This window comes from Poecile atricapillus, chromosome 4, assembly GCF_030490865.1.
Source record: "Poecile atricapillus isolate bPoeAtr1 chromosome 4, bPoeAtr1.hap1, whole genome shotgun sequence".
NCBI lineage: Eukaryota > Metazoa > Chordata > Aves > Passeriformes > Paridae > Poecile > Poecile atricapillus.
In genome coordinates, this window is record NC_081252.1 from 33,586,107 (window position 1) to 33,601,994 (window position 15,888).

The window sequence follows — 15,888 nt, forward strand, 5'->3', positions numbered from 1 at the left end:
AACAAAAAGCTCAGGTTCTGAGCTGCTTGTATGTGCAGCAAGAAATGGTCTTTCTCTGAATAGTCTTTGCAAAGTGACAGATGCAAATAGGCAGTTGTGCTTGCGTAGTCCTCGGTGACCTCCATCTGAGAAACAGGTGTGTATGCTTTTAAAAGTATCCAGATCATGTATAGACTTCAAGCTAAAATAAAACAATACTAAAATGTAATGCAAGTGTTAAAAAAATACAAATTATTTGCATTTGCAGAGAGAATATGATTTTATTTGTCAAGTCATTTTGAAAGCATACAGCTACACAGGAAAACCTTAGTTTTGGCTGAAGTCCTTAAATGAAATGAAAACACCAAAACAAACCCAAAGAAATATGTAGTTTTGTTAAGAATCCAAATATTCTGAGTATCCTAAGTGTATTTTAAATAATTATTAACACCTTTAATGTGAACTGGCTTGATCTGGACACAGAGCATGGAGGGCTTGTTTTCCTGCCTTCTTAAGATATGCTGTAAATCCAGCATTTTGGATGGTGTGAGCTCTGGAGGAAAAAGCTCTGGAGAAGCCAGGACCTTATGTGCTACCAGCAGGGAGACAGATATTGGAAATAATTAATTATTAATGTAGTTCCTCTGATGTGAAGCCTAGATTTGTTTTCAGTCAATGTTTTTATTGGATTGCAAAAAAATGCAAAAGCTGAGGGATGTTGGCAGTGTTTGTGTGGTTATTACAAATTTTAATGCATTAGACTTCATAGTTCTTGTGACTATACTGATGAAATGAGAGATGAAACATCAATGGTATAAGATACTATTTTTAGATTGAATGCAATAAGCCATATTTATGAGAGGAAAAATAAATGTTTGTAGAAGTATTTTTTTATCCAGAGGGTAGGCATAAGCATGTAAGTGCAGGGTGGAGGGCAGGTAGCAGAGCATGTGCATAGGGAGAGCAGGAGTGAGGCAGTGGGGAGCACTGGGATGGAGACATGGATGGGCACTGGGACACACTGAGGAGCTGTCATGGGAGTAGGGGGTCCTGTACTGGCACAGCACTGGTTCAGGGGATCCTGTGCTGCACAGGGTAGCTGGAGAGCTGTGCTGGAGAGGAAGGATGCAGGTGGGATCAGCACAGGGCCTGGGGGAACTGGGGAGGGGACACACACAGTGTTGGGAGGTCATGTCCACCAAGGGTGAGGCTGTGATATGGGGGACAGCCAATGCCATGAAGGGATGGGGCTTGTATTGGGCATGATGATGTGGGACCAGGAGTTGGACTTGATAATCCTTGTGGGTCCCTTCCAGCTCAGGATGTTATTCTATGATGGGGTTAAATAAAATATATTGGAAGCACAGAACATAGATATAACAGATCTAGCCTATGGGAATCTGGGCAAAGCCTTGTAATTTCTTGTGTGTTGGCAGTGGTGATTCTTACAGGGGCCTTGTCAGATTAAATTGGGCAGCATTTCCTAAAATAACAGAGAGAGAAAGGGATAATGTCATTTGCCTTCAAAGGACTGTGCCTGCAAGTCATTGTGTAAGACCGCTGATGCAGGTGGCCTGCTAGCTGTTAACTCAGCAATATCAGGGGGCTGTTTTGAGGTTAATCTAACTATTTTTGATGTTGTCCCCCTCCTTCTGTATTTACTTACACTCACTCTCGCTTAGTGGAATTTTAATAGTCATGTGAGCCATAAGGCAAATTTCCCTGGAGCGAGGCCCAGGCATCTCCCTGATTACATCACTGGACTGACTCCCCTTGGCAACCTCCACTGCCAGGCAGAAAAGTGTCACCTTCCTCAGTTCTGGCAACAACAAAGAAAGAGCTCTGTTTTCTCAAGGCTGTAGAACTTTACATAAATGCGTAGGCGGACAAACTGTAATCTAAGGTTGCACCAAAACACGAGCTTCTTCACATGAAAAGCTGTATTATCCTGGAAATGGTAAAGACTCAGATTGGGTCTTAGGATCTGGGGCTTCTGTTCCTGTCTATGCCACAGATCTCATGTGTGACTTGTGATCTTCCATTTCACTTCTAAGTGCTTTATTTTCTTCATCTGTAAAAGGCAGATAACAGTGCTGACTTCCTCTGTCAAGTGCTCTGAAATCTGAAATTGCTAAGAAAAGAGTTGCAGCAGATACAACATTAGGCTTAGGAAAGAGGGCAGGGTGAAGCAGCTGTACCAGCTCCTCACCACTGTGGTGTTCAAACCTAGTGAAAGAACTGGACAACAGAGCCAAGAAAATTATTCCTGTTCCTCCAAGAAGAGAATTGCTTTCTTTCTAGTCTTGAAGAGCTGTATATAAGATGACAAGCTTGTTATCAACCAAACAGGGCTTTGCAAGCCAAGATCAAATTTAGATAAATGGGAAAAGATTGAAGGAAACATTTTATATGTCAGACTTCTTCCTTGTCTCACTAGTAGAGTTAAGGAAAGAGCTGTCTGAAGCTGGTTGTATGTTCTGACGAGAATAGGTGGTGTGGTTAAATGGTCACAGTTGAATTTTAACAGTTACATGAATGATAAATCCACTTATTGAGTGATATTGCAATCTGTGACAAAGCTCTATCTCCTTATTAGAGAAGTTCTCAAACAGGAAAAAATGGCTTGTTGAAAGTTTGTAACTAATCCCTGACAATCTTGAGCCTTTCAGACAGCAACAAGATTGGTAAAGTTTAACTTAGCCCTAACACTTCTACAGTGGAAAAGTCTTCATAAATTTTTATGTAGGCTAGCTTTTTTTTTTTTTTTTTAACCTTTAGGAATATCCCACAGTAGAATATTTTCCAACCTGGTAGGGTGACTTTATAAACACGTTTGAAAACCAGTCTGAATTCCTAAGAGTCTATAAAATAAGAGACATTATGTCCCTGACTGAATTCAATTAAACACATTATTTGTATTAAGGGTTCACATGATTCATTATACTGTATTCATTTCTAATAGAAAAAAAAGCCTGAAAATACTTCCATTCATACACTTAATAGGAGTGACTGGGTTTCATAATGTTCTGTTCTAAATAATCAAACCTATAATTCTAAGAAACTTTCTGAAATAAAAATATACAAAGAATATGTTCGGCCAGATCCAGTAATGTGTCATCAGCATATTTTGATCTTAACTGGGAACAGATTTTGTAAAAAGCATTGCAAAGACTCTAGCTGGGCATACTTTATTGCTGCTTGCAAATTATATTTTAAACCTGGTCCAAGAATAGTTATTTTTATTACTCTTCTCAGCACTGAGTGCCCATTAATGTAGTATGTGATTTATTCGTTATATTTTTCCATATGTGTTTATATGGGCAGGAAGACACTGTACTCGTGAGTCTGAGTCATTTTCCATAGGAATCCTGGAAAGATGGTAAAGAGGTGGTGCAATGCTCAGGCAGACAACCACGTGGGCATCCCAAAGGAGAGGGGAATATGATTTAGTCACCCCAAAGGAAATACATCTACAGATTTGCATTTGATTTATGGTTTTGCTGCTTTGTTGTTATGCAAACTGAATACATTTCGTAGGTCTGCTGATATCTTTCCCCTGGTGAACATAAAATAATTTTTAATAGTTTTTTCCTGGGGATATTCTAGTATGATTCAATTAGGTAGATTTTGCCTAAATATTTTGCAATTTATAACAGTACATGTACATAAAAGTGACACAAGATCATTGCATGTTGGCTAAGCATAGTCTTGAAGCCGCAAGATTTACTCTTTGGAATTTTCTTTACTGGAGACTGAAAAAAGTTGTGTAGTGGCTTAGTAGCAGCCATCCTCAGTGAACCCAGGTGGCTTTATTTTAGGATCATTCCTATTTTTTACCTGCCTAAGAGAATTTACTATGAAATCGGATCATGGGACTTACTAAGGGTAGGAGAGCTACTTCTCTTTGCTTTGAAAACATCAAGGACATGAGAAAAATGAGTTGGGCGATCAGTTTTCTTAATGCCTTGTAATCTGTCTCACTACTACTCACCAGTTGCAGGAGGGAGGGGAGAGGGGCAGAGAAGTCAGAAGTAGATGTGGTAGTTGGGAACATGGTTTAATGGTAAACACAACAGTGTTAGGCTAATGCTTGGACTCAATCCTAGAGGTCTTTTCCAACCAAAAGGATTCTATGATTCTCAGTGTTGCTTGCTCTAGGGGGTGATCTGTCTCACTCTACAAAGGCAGTGAGGTGAAAGATAGCCTTGTTTCATAAATAAGATTAATATCTTAGTATACATATTGTATATATATTCATATATATATTATTCATATATATTATATATATATTCATTTGAACTCCAATGCAAACAGAAAAGTGTGTTCTTCACCAAGATATGAACCGCAGTTTGTAGGATGTGTCTCACAAATTACTACAGGATCTGAAATTCTGCAATCCATAATTTCAACACAGCCTCTTTGGTGGATTATCTGTCCAGCACAGACTTTTGAAACCAGCCTGAATAAGTGTTTTCAAATCTGTCCATCAATTTTTAAAAAATGGCTAAAAGCAGGATGCAAGTTGCTCCATTCCACTGTAAACAATTGGGTATTTACAACCTTTTTTAACTGAAAGGTCAAAACTCAACTGATTTTATGTAGATTAAAACAGTTTCTAGAATCTCGGTCTAAAAAAGAGCTGAATGGTGGAAAATGTGCAATGGATTGTGAGGTGATCCTAGAGTCTTCCTGGGTATATGCCCAGGTAACTCATGGATTCTTTGAAGGCTTGGTTTCAATTTCTGCTTGCTCTGTTGCTTAGATCCTCTTTTTAGAACCCCTTCTTTTTAAACCTTCTAAAGCATGCTTCTGACACTTTTTGATTTGACAACTATCTAGCCTTTCCAAATAATTTACTGCTGTGAGATCCATCTTCTCTCCATGGAACATTTTTTCAGTGAAATACTGTATACAATTCCCCTCCTGTTGCTGATTATGCCGGCAGATGGTTTTGGTAGTCACAAGGCCTATTTAAAATGATGGAAATAATTTTATTTACCTAAGACAGGAACAAGCTTTGATTTGTTTAGTGTTTCAAAGATTGCTTCATTTGCTGTTTGGCAACATGATCCTCTCCCCTTTGCAGTTTTCAGTTGACACTTCATGTGTCTAAGCAGCAAGTGAAGCAGTCTCGTGTGGAATCTGTTAGTCTGAGTTCCAGCTCTGCTCAAATTCATTCTAAGAGCACTCAGAAGGAGCTAGTGTCTTACTAACCCAAGAAAGGCAACAAAAGACATCATAGTCTACATCCCACCCAGTCCTGACGCTCCAAGAATTCTGCCTTCTTTGATACAGGTGGTGATAAAGATGTCTCCTATCCATCAAGGTGGTTGTTGAACTCAGGAACAGCATGCAATAGGAGACAAAAATCCTTTCTGCTTGTCTCCCTGTGCTGCTGGTACCCTATTTCTGGATACACAGACATTTCTGACAGGTTTATCAAGTCATACAAATCTGATGACTGTATTTCTTCTGAGCTGTGTATTTGGACTCAGTTGCTGAGGTGGCAGTTTTTCAGTCTTGAAAAGACATACAGAAAGCAGACTTTATTTTCAGCTGAAGAAAAAATTATGAAGTACATGGTAAGAGTTGATTGAAAACTATCACTTCCAACTTGTGATGAAAAAAATGCCTCTCCGTTCTACTTTGTGCCCATAATACCATCTTTAAACTGTACTAACTAACTTCTATCATGCCAATGTATTTTCCTGTTTTGTGTTTTCCCTTTTAGGCCAAAATTGGGTCTGGAAAGCTCATGGGCCCTAAAGGTGTTTCGGTGGATCGTAATGGACACATCATTGTAGTGGACAATAAAGCATGCTGTGTCTTCATCTTCCAGCCAAATGGGAAAATAGTTACCAGGTTTGGGAGCCGAGGAAATGGTGACAAGCAGTTTGCAGGTACACTTGATGGTAATATGTAAATCCCCTCTTCTTGCCTCTTCTGCTCACATTTGCATGATATTTGAGCATGTTGCAGATGCTGTATCCTACTCCTTTATCCTTCCGGGGGAGAGGTTCTGCTAGACATACAGCTCCTATTTGCTTGATTGGTCAGGCAGACTGCAACATCTGTTCTGCAAATGTAACTGTAACCAGATTGTTTCATCCACCTCCCCATGCCTGGAAGCATTTCAGATCAGTGACCCAAGAAAGAATGATCTTAACAGGCGTTTTGTAAGTGCTTTGTAATTGCCACACTAAGCTGCTCCCCACAATCAACCCTGCTGCTGTGCTTTGTGTTTCCACTCATCAGATACACAAAACCCAATGCCCTGAGTGGTATCTCTTAGAAAATGAGTGTAATGGGGTAGCGTTAAGATTGAGATCAGGAAGGCAGGGTTATGGAACAGCCAGTGTAAGTTTGGGGAAATTGCCATTTATACTCAACTGACTGCTTGCACATGCCGTCTTCCAAGTAGAGTGTGCAGTTAAGTGTAAAAAACAGAACAACTGCTCTAATATATTTTAAATGAATAGCTGTTCTTTCAGAATTTGAAACTAAGATGCCAAATTAGGTATGCAGGTCATTTTGCAGGTGTTCGTCCATTTTCAGTATGTAGTTTCAATGGTGTGATGCTTTGACTGGTTCACAGTGAAAGAGAGGAACAGCATCAATGTGTTTCTATCCTGAGATCTCTTGCAATGTCTTATGGCATAATATATATAATTTATGAGAGCTTGGGCTCTAACACAGCTAAATTTTCTGGGCATCTCAATTTCTTTTAATTTGAAAATTTGCAAAAACGCCTCCTGAAAATAGTTAGGCAAATACTTCCTAACAGCATTTGAGAAATATATAACCTCTCTTGCTGATAGGCTACAGAAAACAGGTAAATTGTCAATACTTGAATGTTTTAATTGTAAAATTTTCCACTTTTTTATAGTTTACCCTGATATACTATGAAAACTGAAACTGAGTTCTGTTCTGTTTAATAACTCAAAATATCACCAAGTGTTTTAATTTGGGTACTTGCATGTTTTCAAGCTAACATTTGTTTTTTACTCAAATTTGCACACATATTTCAATACACAATGTAAAGCAAAAAATGCCCTTTCTTCCCTAACAGTGGTCTTCTAAGTAACTTTTGTATTTATCTGAAAACTTGTTAGCTCAAATACTTGTAAGATGTGAGCACACAGAGCATAAAATATTTCAATTAAGAATTTACAGGGACATTTTTTATAACAATTTTCAGTGTATACACAACTTTATGCTTAAGCACTACATGTTTCATCTTGTTAATAAGCCCATAAATCTCTGCATAGTCGTATGTATACAAGAGAAGGAGAAATCAACAATGCTTATTGGTAACAATAGCTGACAACTGGTTGAAAAAGAAATTATTTTTGTTTACAAAAAGCATGCTGAGCTTTTTTAAAAAACCCCATGAAGTAAAATTACTCTTAACTTGAATTGGTATTCCCACTTGAACTACTATTGCTCAGAAGCCAAACATAATATGCTGGCAGGCTAATTTTTTTTTTTTTTTAATTTAAACATACTTTTTATTTTAATGGTATTGCTATTTTTTTTCTTCTTCTTTTTTCTTAATTGCAGGTCCTCATTTTGCAGCTGTAAACAGCAACAATGAAATTATCATTACAGATTTTCATAACCATTCTGTCAAGGTACTGTCAATTAATGGCAACTTGGAAAGTTGCCATTTAAATTTTATTATGATACTTTCTTGGGGAAAATAGCATGTTGTTAAAACCAAAGAGATAACACTCCATATGTATGAGTTCTGCTATAAGGATTTTCAGAGAACTTTGCATGCAGTGCATTGCTTAGTGAAGATATGGTCTATTGCCTTTGGTGTCACTATAATGTTCTCTAACTCAATTGCTTAAACATAAGTTGTACCTGAAATAAATAATTTCAACTTTACGTATTTTTAGTAGCCATCTGCCAAATCTGTTATTGACCCTGTGTTCTGTCTTCTTTTAAAACAAGTCTGGCTCTTGAATTTCCCAGTAAAAGCTTTCCACATTCCTAGTTGTACAATTACAACAAAGTAAAGATACATTTACATTCCATACCTATAAGCTTTAAGATTACTGGATCCATTTTACAACTTGATTCTCTTAAAACCCATGTAACTATTGGTTTTCATTCAGTGCTTCCTGCACTGGGCAGAACTGGCCACTAGTCCTTACACCCATGGGAAGTCCTGACTCACAGCCCGTTAAAGTCATGGCATGATAGGAAGTTTATTTGTTTGTCCCAATACAAACCAAGGGGAAATGCTGAGATGTGTTGGCAAGTGTCTATGAAGGCAATACAGGCCACTTCAGAAATGCCTCACCTGTGTGTGTTTGTTCTCAGGCATTCCCTTTCGTACACTTGCTGAGCCACGTGCTCTTGTGCCCTCCCTCTGCAGGAGGCAGCAGCAGGAGGACAGAGGCAGGATGCTGTTCTACCTGGATTCTCAGGACATATGTGTCAGTCCCACACCCCAACAAAATAAAAACCCTGGCTTTTCATCTAATGCCTATTTTGATTGAACACAAAGATGAACCTTCAGTCTAGTTCTTCACTGTTTTTGACTAAAAAATTAAGTTTTATATATTCGCTTGAAATAGGAAGTTGCTGCCTGAGCATAGACACCTTTGTGTCCTAAGCAGTGCTGAATCACCTAGGTTTGGAATAGCAACCTTGCTTGCCTATCCTTTTGGAATTTGTGAGGAAGTAGCAGCTGGTGGCTTGGATTACAGCACAGAAACCAAGGCTGCTGCAGGAGCCCTAAAGCAGCAGGAGGCCTATGACTCCATAAAGTACCTCTCTACAAGCAAGGTTTGCCTGGTAACAGGAATGCCTGGAGCAGCTTAACAGCAAGGGGAAAACTGAAATGAAAAAAAAAGCAAGTGAAGAAAATGTAAGAAGTGCGGCATCCTGGAGGATTTATAATTACTACATTTCTAATGAGAACAGAGTGTCCCATCTGTCTCTGGTGTGACTCAATGGGATACAAATGTTACTTGTTACAATTTAGTACTAACCGGAAAAGATTCTCATTTCTGTAGTGTTCTCTAAATTGGTACATCTAACTGTTGACACTCTGGAGAGTTTATAATCTGAGAGCAAGCAGAGAGTACATCTTCTTTTAAATAATAAATTAGTTTATAAATAACTAAATAAATTAATTTCACTCTTATGAGTCCCAAAGCCACTTCCTGCCCCCAGTGTCTTGAATTAAACAAGCTTGCTCAGCAACATTTTTCTCCCACTGGCACTAACCTTCAAGGATGTTCCTTCCCTCAGGCATCTTTTATGGAAAATCCTGCACAACGTATGCTTCTCTCTCATTTGGTTACTTCAGCACAGGGAGAGAACAATATATCTTTGTCTGTTTTTTTATTAGTTGGCTTTTTTTAAAAATTATTTTCTTTAATCATCTGAGGCATTAACTTGGTACTTCATTAATTTCCTCGCTCAAATGTTTTTCCTCTGTTCACTGTGGGTGTTTGAGAACACAATAATTTCCTGACATCCTCCACCTTATCAGCACTTCTGTGTGCACTTGGCACTTGTCAGGTCTTTGCATATTCTTGTGCAAGCCACAGTCAGTCTCTAAGAACACTGTTGGACCTTGTGCTGTAGCTGGGCCTGGGTGCAAGATGGACCAAAATATTTTAGATGTGGCTGTGGTAAAAAATGACACATTTTGTATCTAGTTTGGTCCCATTGGTGCATCCAGGTCACTGACAGAATAGTCATTGATCAGCTCCATCTTTCTGCTGTCTAAACCTGTTATCATCACAGAGAATTCAGTTGCTGAACTGTCTACAGAGAGCAGCATGCCATGATTTGCTATGTGTGTTAGATTATGGAAGCAGAGAAGAGAGCATCTGCTCCATTGTGTTTTAGTTCCACAGAAACAAAGAACCCAGTGCTGTATCTGCATTCAGCTCTTTTCAGTTCAAGATGCACAAGCTGCAGAAGGGCTCTGGGGCCCTTTGCCTCCATGTCTGAGATGAATCAGATCTCGAGTGAGAAGGGAAACACTGTATGGTGTAATGGAGTGAAGGGAAAGATGGGGACCTTTTCTCCCATGGTGTAGGGGTGTGGGTGTGTGTGTCTTGGGGCTGTGTGTTCCTGGGAACTCTTCAATTCCCCTTTTAATTAGCAGGTGAACTGGTAGTACTAGATTACTAATATTTGATACCATGCCATATTTAGGTTGCTGTTTTAACCCATACAGGTATTTAACCAGGAGGGAGAATTCATGCTGAAGTTTGGATCAAATGGAGAAGGAAATGGGCAATTTAATGCACCAACCGGAGTAGCAGTAGATTCTAATGGAAATATTATCGTAGCAGATTGGGGAAACAGCCGAATACAGGTAGAAATTTCTGTATTTCAAAGGTTCTTGCTTAAAAAAACTAATAGGTTGGTAACTCTGGCCTTCAGACTGCCCAAGAAACACCATCAGCATTAGAAGTGATATGGTTTCTCACACCATCCCTTATATGCCTCATTGTCAGCTTTCAGACCAGGTGGTGTCAGATAGTCAGCTTTACAGTGTGGCTGCTGGCAGTTCTGATGGCCACTGTGACCAAGGATTTTGCTGCCAAGTAGTTCCCCAAAAGTTACTTGATGACTTATGAGACTTGCAAGCATTGCTGAGATGATAGTCATTTATAATCACCATAACAGAAGATAAGAGACATAGTGGAAAATATGAAAAAGCAAATGACCTGAGGTGAATGCAGCAGATTTTTATCAACTTTTTTAAATGTTGAGAAATAATTCTGCTTTCAAGTTATGAGAGTTGCACTCTTTTTATCTTTTAAGTGCTAATCATAAGGTCTTGTTTGCCAAAGAATACCTAATAAATAAGTGTATGTATTATTTCCACTGAATATAAAACTGAGGGAGCTTATGAGTTGTTCTCAGGAAACAACAGGGTAAACAAATTCCTGGTTTTCTCTGTGTGGGAACCTAAGAATCAGGCTAGGAACAACAGTAATATTTGTTAGGAAAACAAGGTGTTGGTTGAGTTCCCAGTTAAGTTTGATTTATTGTAGTTGACTATTTTTAGAACAAGGAACAGCCAAGATGATGATGATGATGATGATGATTATTATTATTATTATTATTATTATTTCATTGTGTGTTAATTCTTGCCAAAGATCCTGGCAGCTATAATTATTTCTTTTTAATAAGAACATACATTTGTATATATAAACTTGCATATTATGAGATAGCAGATCAGATTTTGCCCTTGTTTATTCTAGTGTATGTCAGCTATTTCAGAAATGAGAAACACTTTTCTTTTTTATTCATAACATTTATTCTGTGCTTTCTCACCCTCAAAGGTTTTTGATGGAAGCGGATCATTTTTATCCTACATTAACACCTCTGCTGACCCACTTTATGGTCCCCAAGGTCTGGCTCTTACTTCAGATGGCCATGTTGTAGTCGCAGACTCTGGAAATCACTGCTTCAAAGTCTACCGATACTTACAGTAGCAATGAGCTCTGGAGCTGGATAATCAGCCACCCTTAAGAAAAGACTCGTCCCAGAGATCCAGTGCAGGATATCTCCTACTTTGTGTTCGTTTTTAGTAACAAAGGGGTCTCTCACGGACTTCATGTGATAATTTCCAAACTTACCTTGTTTACATAGGACTTGCACCTCTTATGTTTCTCACTGAACTTTTTGTTGTAAGTGTTAATAAAAAAACCCTCTGTAACTGAATTCGTAAAGACAATGTGAAATTAAACACAAACTGCAGCCTATGAAACTGGAATTAATTAATAAGGCAAAAATGAGAAAAGTTTGGGAAAAGTCCCCAAAGCTTTTTGATGACTGCGAAGGATAGCTCCTGCTCAGAGCTTCCAAATTTAAAGAAGTATCATTCTTACACATTATTTAACCCGGAGGTGATCCTGGGAATCTTCTAGATCTCATTATCATGGTAGGTATTACACTTTTAACATTCTTCAGTCTTACTGTGTATAACAAGTAGGTCCTTTTAGTATAAGGTTAAGTCTCACAAAATCCGTCTAGCTCTAACCGTCAGACCTAACACAGCTCAGTGTTTAGCACTATGAGAATCAATGCAAATTCCCTACTCATGTGGAGTTAATGAAGGATTGTTTCGTGCGGCCATTTTCCACTCTTCCTTTTGCTCAGTGTGCAGGAAGGACTTTGCAGAGACCTGACATTTCTAGAGCGCTGGAAAAACTTAATTGTAGCGATACATTAGTGGGAGCGGAATTTCTGTATAACCACAGACCTTTTGACACCAAACTAGTTCATTAGGATCAGGGTTATTACAATGTCAAGTCAATTAACCTCATGTGTGCCACTCTTTCGTACGTGTTCATTGCCATGTTTCCTTACGGCAACTCATTGTATTAACCTATAAAATAAAATGCAGCTTCACACAGGACAGAAAGCCAGAGAAGTACCCCTGTGGAGGACCTACATTATACAACCAAAGGAACTGTGGTAAACAGAGGTTGTATAGGAAAGCCAAGGGTTACCAAAGCTATTTGTTTTTATGTGAGAAAAAATATGTTACAAATAAAAATGAATTTGAACCAATTCCTGAAGTCCTTCATCAAAGGGAATTTTGTTAGAGGACAAAACAAGGACTGTGAGATTTGTTCCAATTTGTTTGTATGTATGTATGTATGTATGTATGACTGATTGACATAAAAATAATAAAAAAGTAAATGTGGGTTATTTCAGCAAACTGGAACGTATGTATGATATTTGACAATGGCAGTAGTCCGAAAAATTACCTTTCTTCCTCTGCCAGATCTCTCTACTGTGTTCTTTGTTGAAGTGTTAATTTAACTGGAAATACTTACAGGCATGGTTCTCTTTTTAATGTTTGATTTATTGGGGGTTTTTTAAGTATGAACTTGTCCTTTCTAAAGTAGCATTGGCTTTATTCTTATTTCTATATCCAGTGGTCAAAGGTTGAATTGCTACTGTAGCCTGATATAGATCGAGTGGTGCTCCCTTTTAAGTGTTGTTTGAGGAGCTGTGAGCTTGCTGCCAATGCCTACAATAGCCTGGGAAGTGCTGTCTTTCTTTTCTCATTTTTAGGGCCTTGAAACAAAAGGGCGTTGGGTGAGGAACGAGGGAGTATTTTAAGCATGTTTGCAAAATGGAAAGAAATCTTTGATAAAATTTATTGTTATAAGTATTTGTCTTATTTCTAAAATGTTAAGGTGGTTGTTTCCATGAATTTGAGGAAGACTAATGGTTTTTTTTGTAAAGTTGCATTTGACTTGTAAAAGTGCAGACCCCAAGGTTCTTAAATGAGGGGTTTGTCTGGTTTTTAATTACTGTTTCCTAAAGATATTTCCTCTTCTTTCCTTTATTTTTTGCACATAGAACCAATTTACAATTTCTCGTGCAAATATAAGTTTCCTTATTTCGTTGGAATAAATATTTCGTGCATGAAGCTTAAGGACTGTATAATGAAGCTAAGAAACTGGTGGTAACATTTATGAATATTAAAACTCAAGTTTGTTATTACTAAGAGAACAAACTACCCTCTGCTTGAACTGAGTTTGTCCTAAAATTCTGAAGATGGTATCTCAGTCATTACAAATAAACTGTCCTATCAAAATTTAACAAAGCTGTAGATCAAATTTCATTCTAAGTGTCCTTATAACTTTCTGACACTGGAAGACCCTTAAATGGCACATCAGTGAAGAAAAGGCATTTGAACTGTATTTAATAATAAAGAGAAGGGGTTGCACAGATTGAGATAATTTTTTTTAAAAAAATGTGCTGTGGCTATCAGTTAATCATGTTTAATTCCTGATATGGATTTTTAGAACACAATTTTACTAAGCTTGCACATTTACCCCTCAGAAAACTTTGCCAAGTCCTCTGTTGTCAGGAACTTTGAGAAGCATGAAAATCAGATCCTAACCCATATATCAAAATAGATACTTAAGACTGTGCTATTTCATGTGTACACTTTCCTTCAGAAGCTTTTCAGCCCTTTGGTCCAGCATTGTTTACCAGGATTTTAGATAACCCTTGTGAACCCAGTGCATCCTAATGAAATAGTGAATTCTGCACATAACCCCCCTCACAACCCAGCTCAAAGCTATTAGGGGCTTTGTGGATTTTTTTCTTAAAATTGAGTAGTCTTTTGGATTTTCAGACATTATCAGCAGAGCAGCACCTAAAGAATTTCACTAATTTGAAGTTACTTCTGATAGCAAATGCTGTCAACTTCAATTTCAAATTTAGTGGCATAGGGCATTCCCTTCCAAGGTCTGACCTTATCTGCCTGGCACTGGGAAACTGAGAAACACAGTGCTTTTACGGTGTGCTTCGGAAGCCAACTTTGCTAAAATGCTTGGCTTGTAAACCTTACAAAGAGCAACCAAAGCAGAAATTCTGCATTTAAAAGCTGGCAGACTTTTTTTCTCATCCAATTAAGGGAAGGTCAGAATTGCACTACATGATTTGCTGAACTGTTAGCATTTATTAAAGGCTTTATAGGCATGCTGCTGCCAGATTTCAGGTATAACCAAATGTCCCCTTGACTTCCCTGGAATGCTAATTGACTAGCAGCACAGCATGAATGGTGAAAGTATGTGCTTCATTTAACTAATCTTCAACTCAAAAGTAATCTCAAAAGGTTATTAGATCGTGTGTCATATGGAGCATTTTAGGACAAACTAGCCAACTATATTTTCATTTTTTTGTGAATAGAAAAAAAAGATCTGTTCAGATAAATCCAATATAAACAACAGGAGAGTTTTACATAGGCTAAACCAGCAACAATGAATTGAAAAATAAAAGGAAAATGGTTTAGGCAAGCATTTGCCTCATGAAGATGGAGTGTTATTTACTAGTAAATGCTCATCTGTTCTGTAAAAGCTAGAGGGCTTTTAATTTTATGTTAATATTTTTTATAATAAGGATCTAGTGTTGCCATAATGAGAACTATAAGTGCCCAATATGTTGTGTTTGTTATAAAGAAATGACTTTCAGTTGTGGGAGACAGCTTGTTGTGAAATCATGATGTAAAGTCAAACTTTCCTTCAAGAAATGTGAGCAGTGATTATTTGACCTGTTTGTGGGAAGTGTACAAAAGGTATTTGTGCTATGGAGTGAGAAGGTTCCTAACCTTCATTAGGAAGGTGGTTTTATTTCTGACGAATGTACAGCACTTCAGTTGATGTTTGTGAGCAACACAGCCTTAACCCTGTCACTCTTCCTTTGGCTTTATGACATGTTCCCTAAGTTGTGTTGTGTATGGCAGCAGCCCCGATAGAAATCTCTACCAGTTGATATGCTGCAGCTTTCCAATTCTAGAGTGTTTCCAGTTATTTTTCTCATATTTTTTTAAAAGTTTTTTTACATTCCATCTTTGTAAGTCAGTATATGTTTTGTGTAAGTGTAAGCCTTGCACTCTCTCAGCACTCATAATGAAATATTATTCTCACTTGTTTTTTTGTTGTCAATAATGATGTTTTTGTTGTTTTGGTTTTTTTTTTAAATCCCTATGAGGCTAAATACAGATTTTTTCTCCTTAAGGTCAAGGATGAAAGATGCACATCAAAGTGTTTGTGTGGGTGTGTGTGTGTGCGTGTGTGTGTGCGGTAGTTTTAGCTTCCTGTGTGCCATGGTATTCATAATGCTTTAGCTGACAAAAAAAAAAATTACTCTGTCTTGAAAATGTAGGAAAACCAGAGTCAAATGTGTACCTTTACCACGCACAAAAATTTCAAATAATAAAAATAAAGCTTGTTTCCTCTGTTATTTTCATGGTTGAAGATTTATTTTTCATATGTCTCATACTCACTGTCCCTAAAAGTAACCCCATAATGGAGGAAGACAGGTAATTTTTTCCATTTTTTTCCCTGACACCACAGGTCACAAGCCAAGGAAACTGTGATATTTTAATTGGTGTTAAACCTT

At 37.8% G+C, this 15,888-nt stretch overlaps 1 protein-coding gene across 13 annotated transcripts in view; it reads left to right on the forward strand.

The window, feature by feature from the left end:
- TRIM2 (tripartite motif containing 2) overlaps window positions 1-15,729 on the forward strand; it is a 70,373-nt gene extending 54,644 nt beyond the window's left edge. For 12 of the 13 annotated variants that reach the window (XM_058838015.1, XM_058838016.1, XM_058838012.1 and 9 more), the window contains 4 exons: window positions 5,711-5,891; window positions 7,540-7,610; window positions 10,184-10,324; window positions 11,301-15,729. In XM_058838015.1, coding sequence (XP_058693998.1) covers window positions 5,711-5,891; window positions 7,540-7,610; window positions 10,184-10,324; window positions 11,301-11,453 — 546 coding nt within the window. In that variant the 3' untranslated portion in view covers window positions 11,454-15,729. The remainder of the gene's footprint in view (window positions 1-5,710; window positions 5,892-7,539; window positions 7,611-10,183; window positions 10,325-11,300) is intronic. The other variant, XM_058838022.1, reaches the window with a different exon arrangement.
- Window positions 15,730-15,888: the final 159 nt, after the last annotated feature.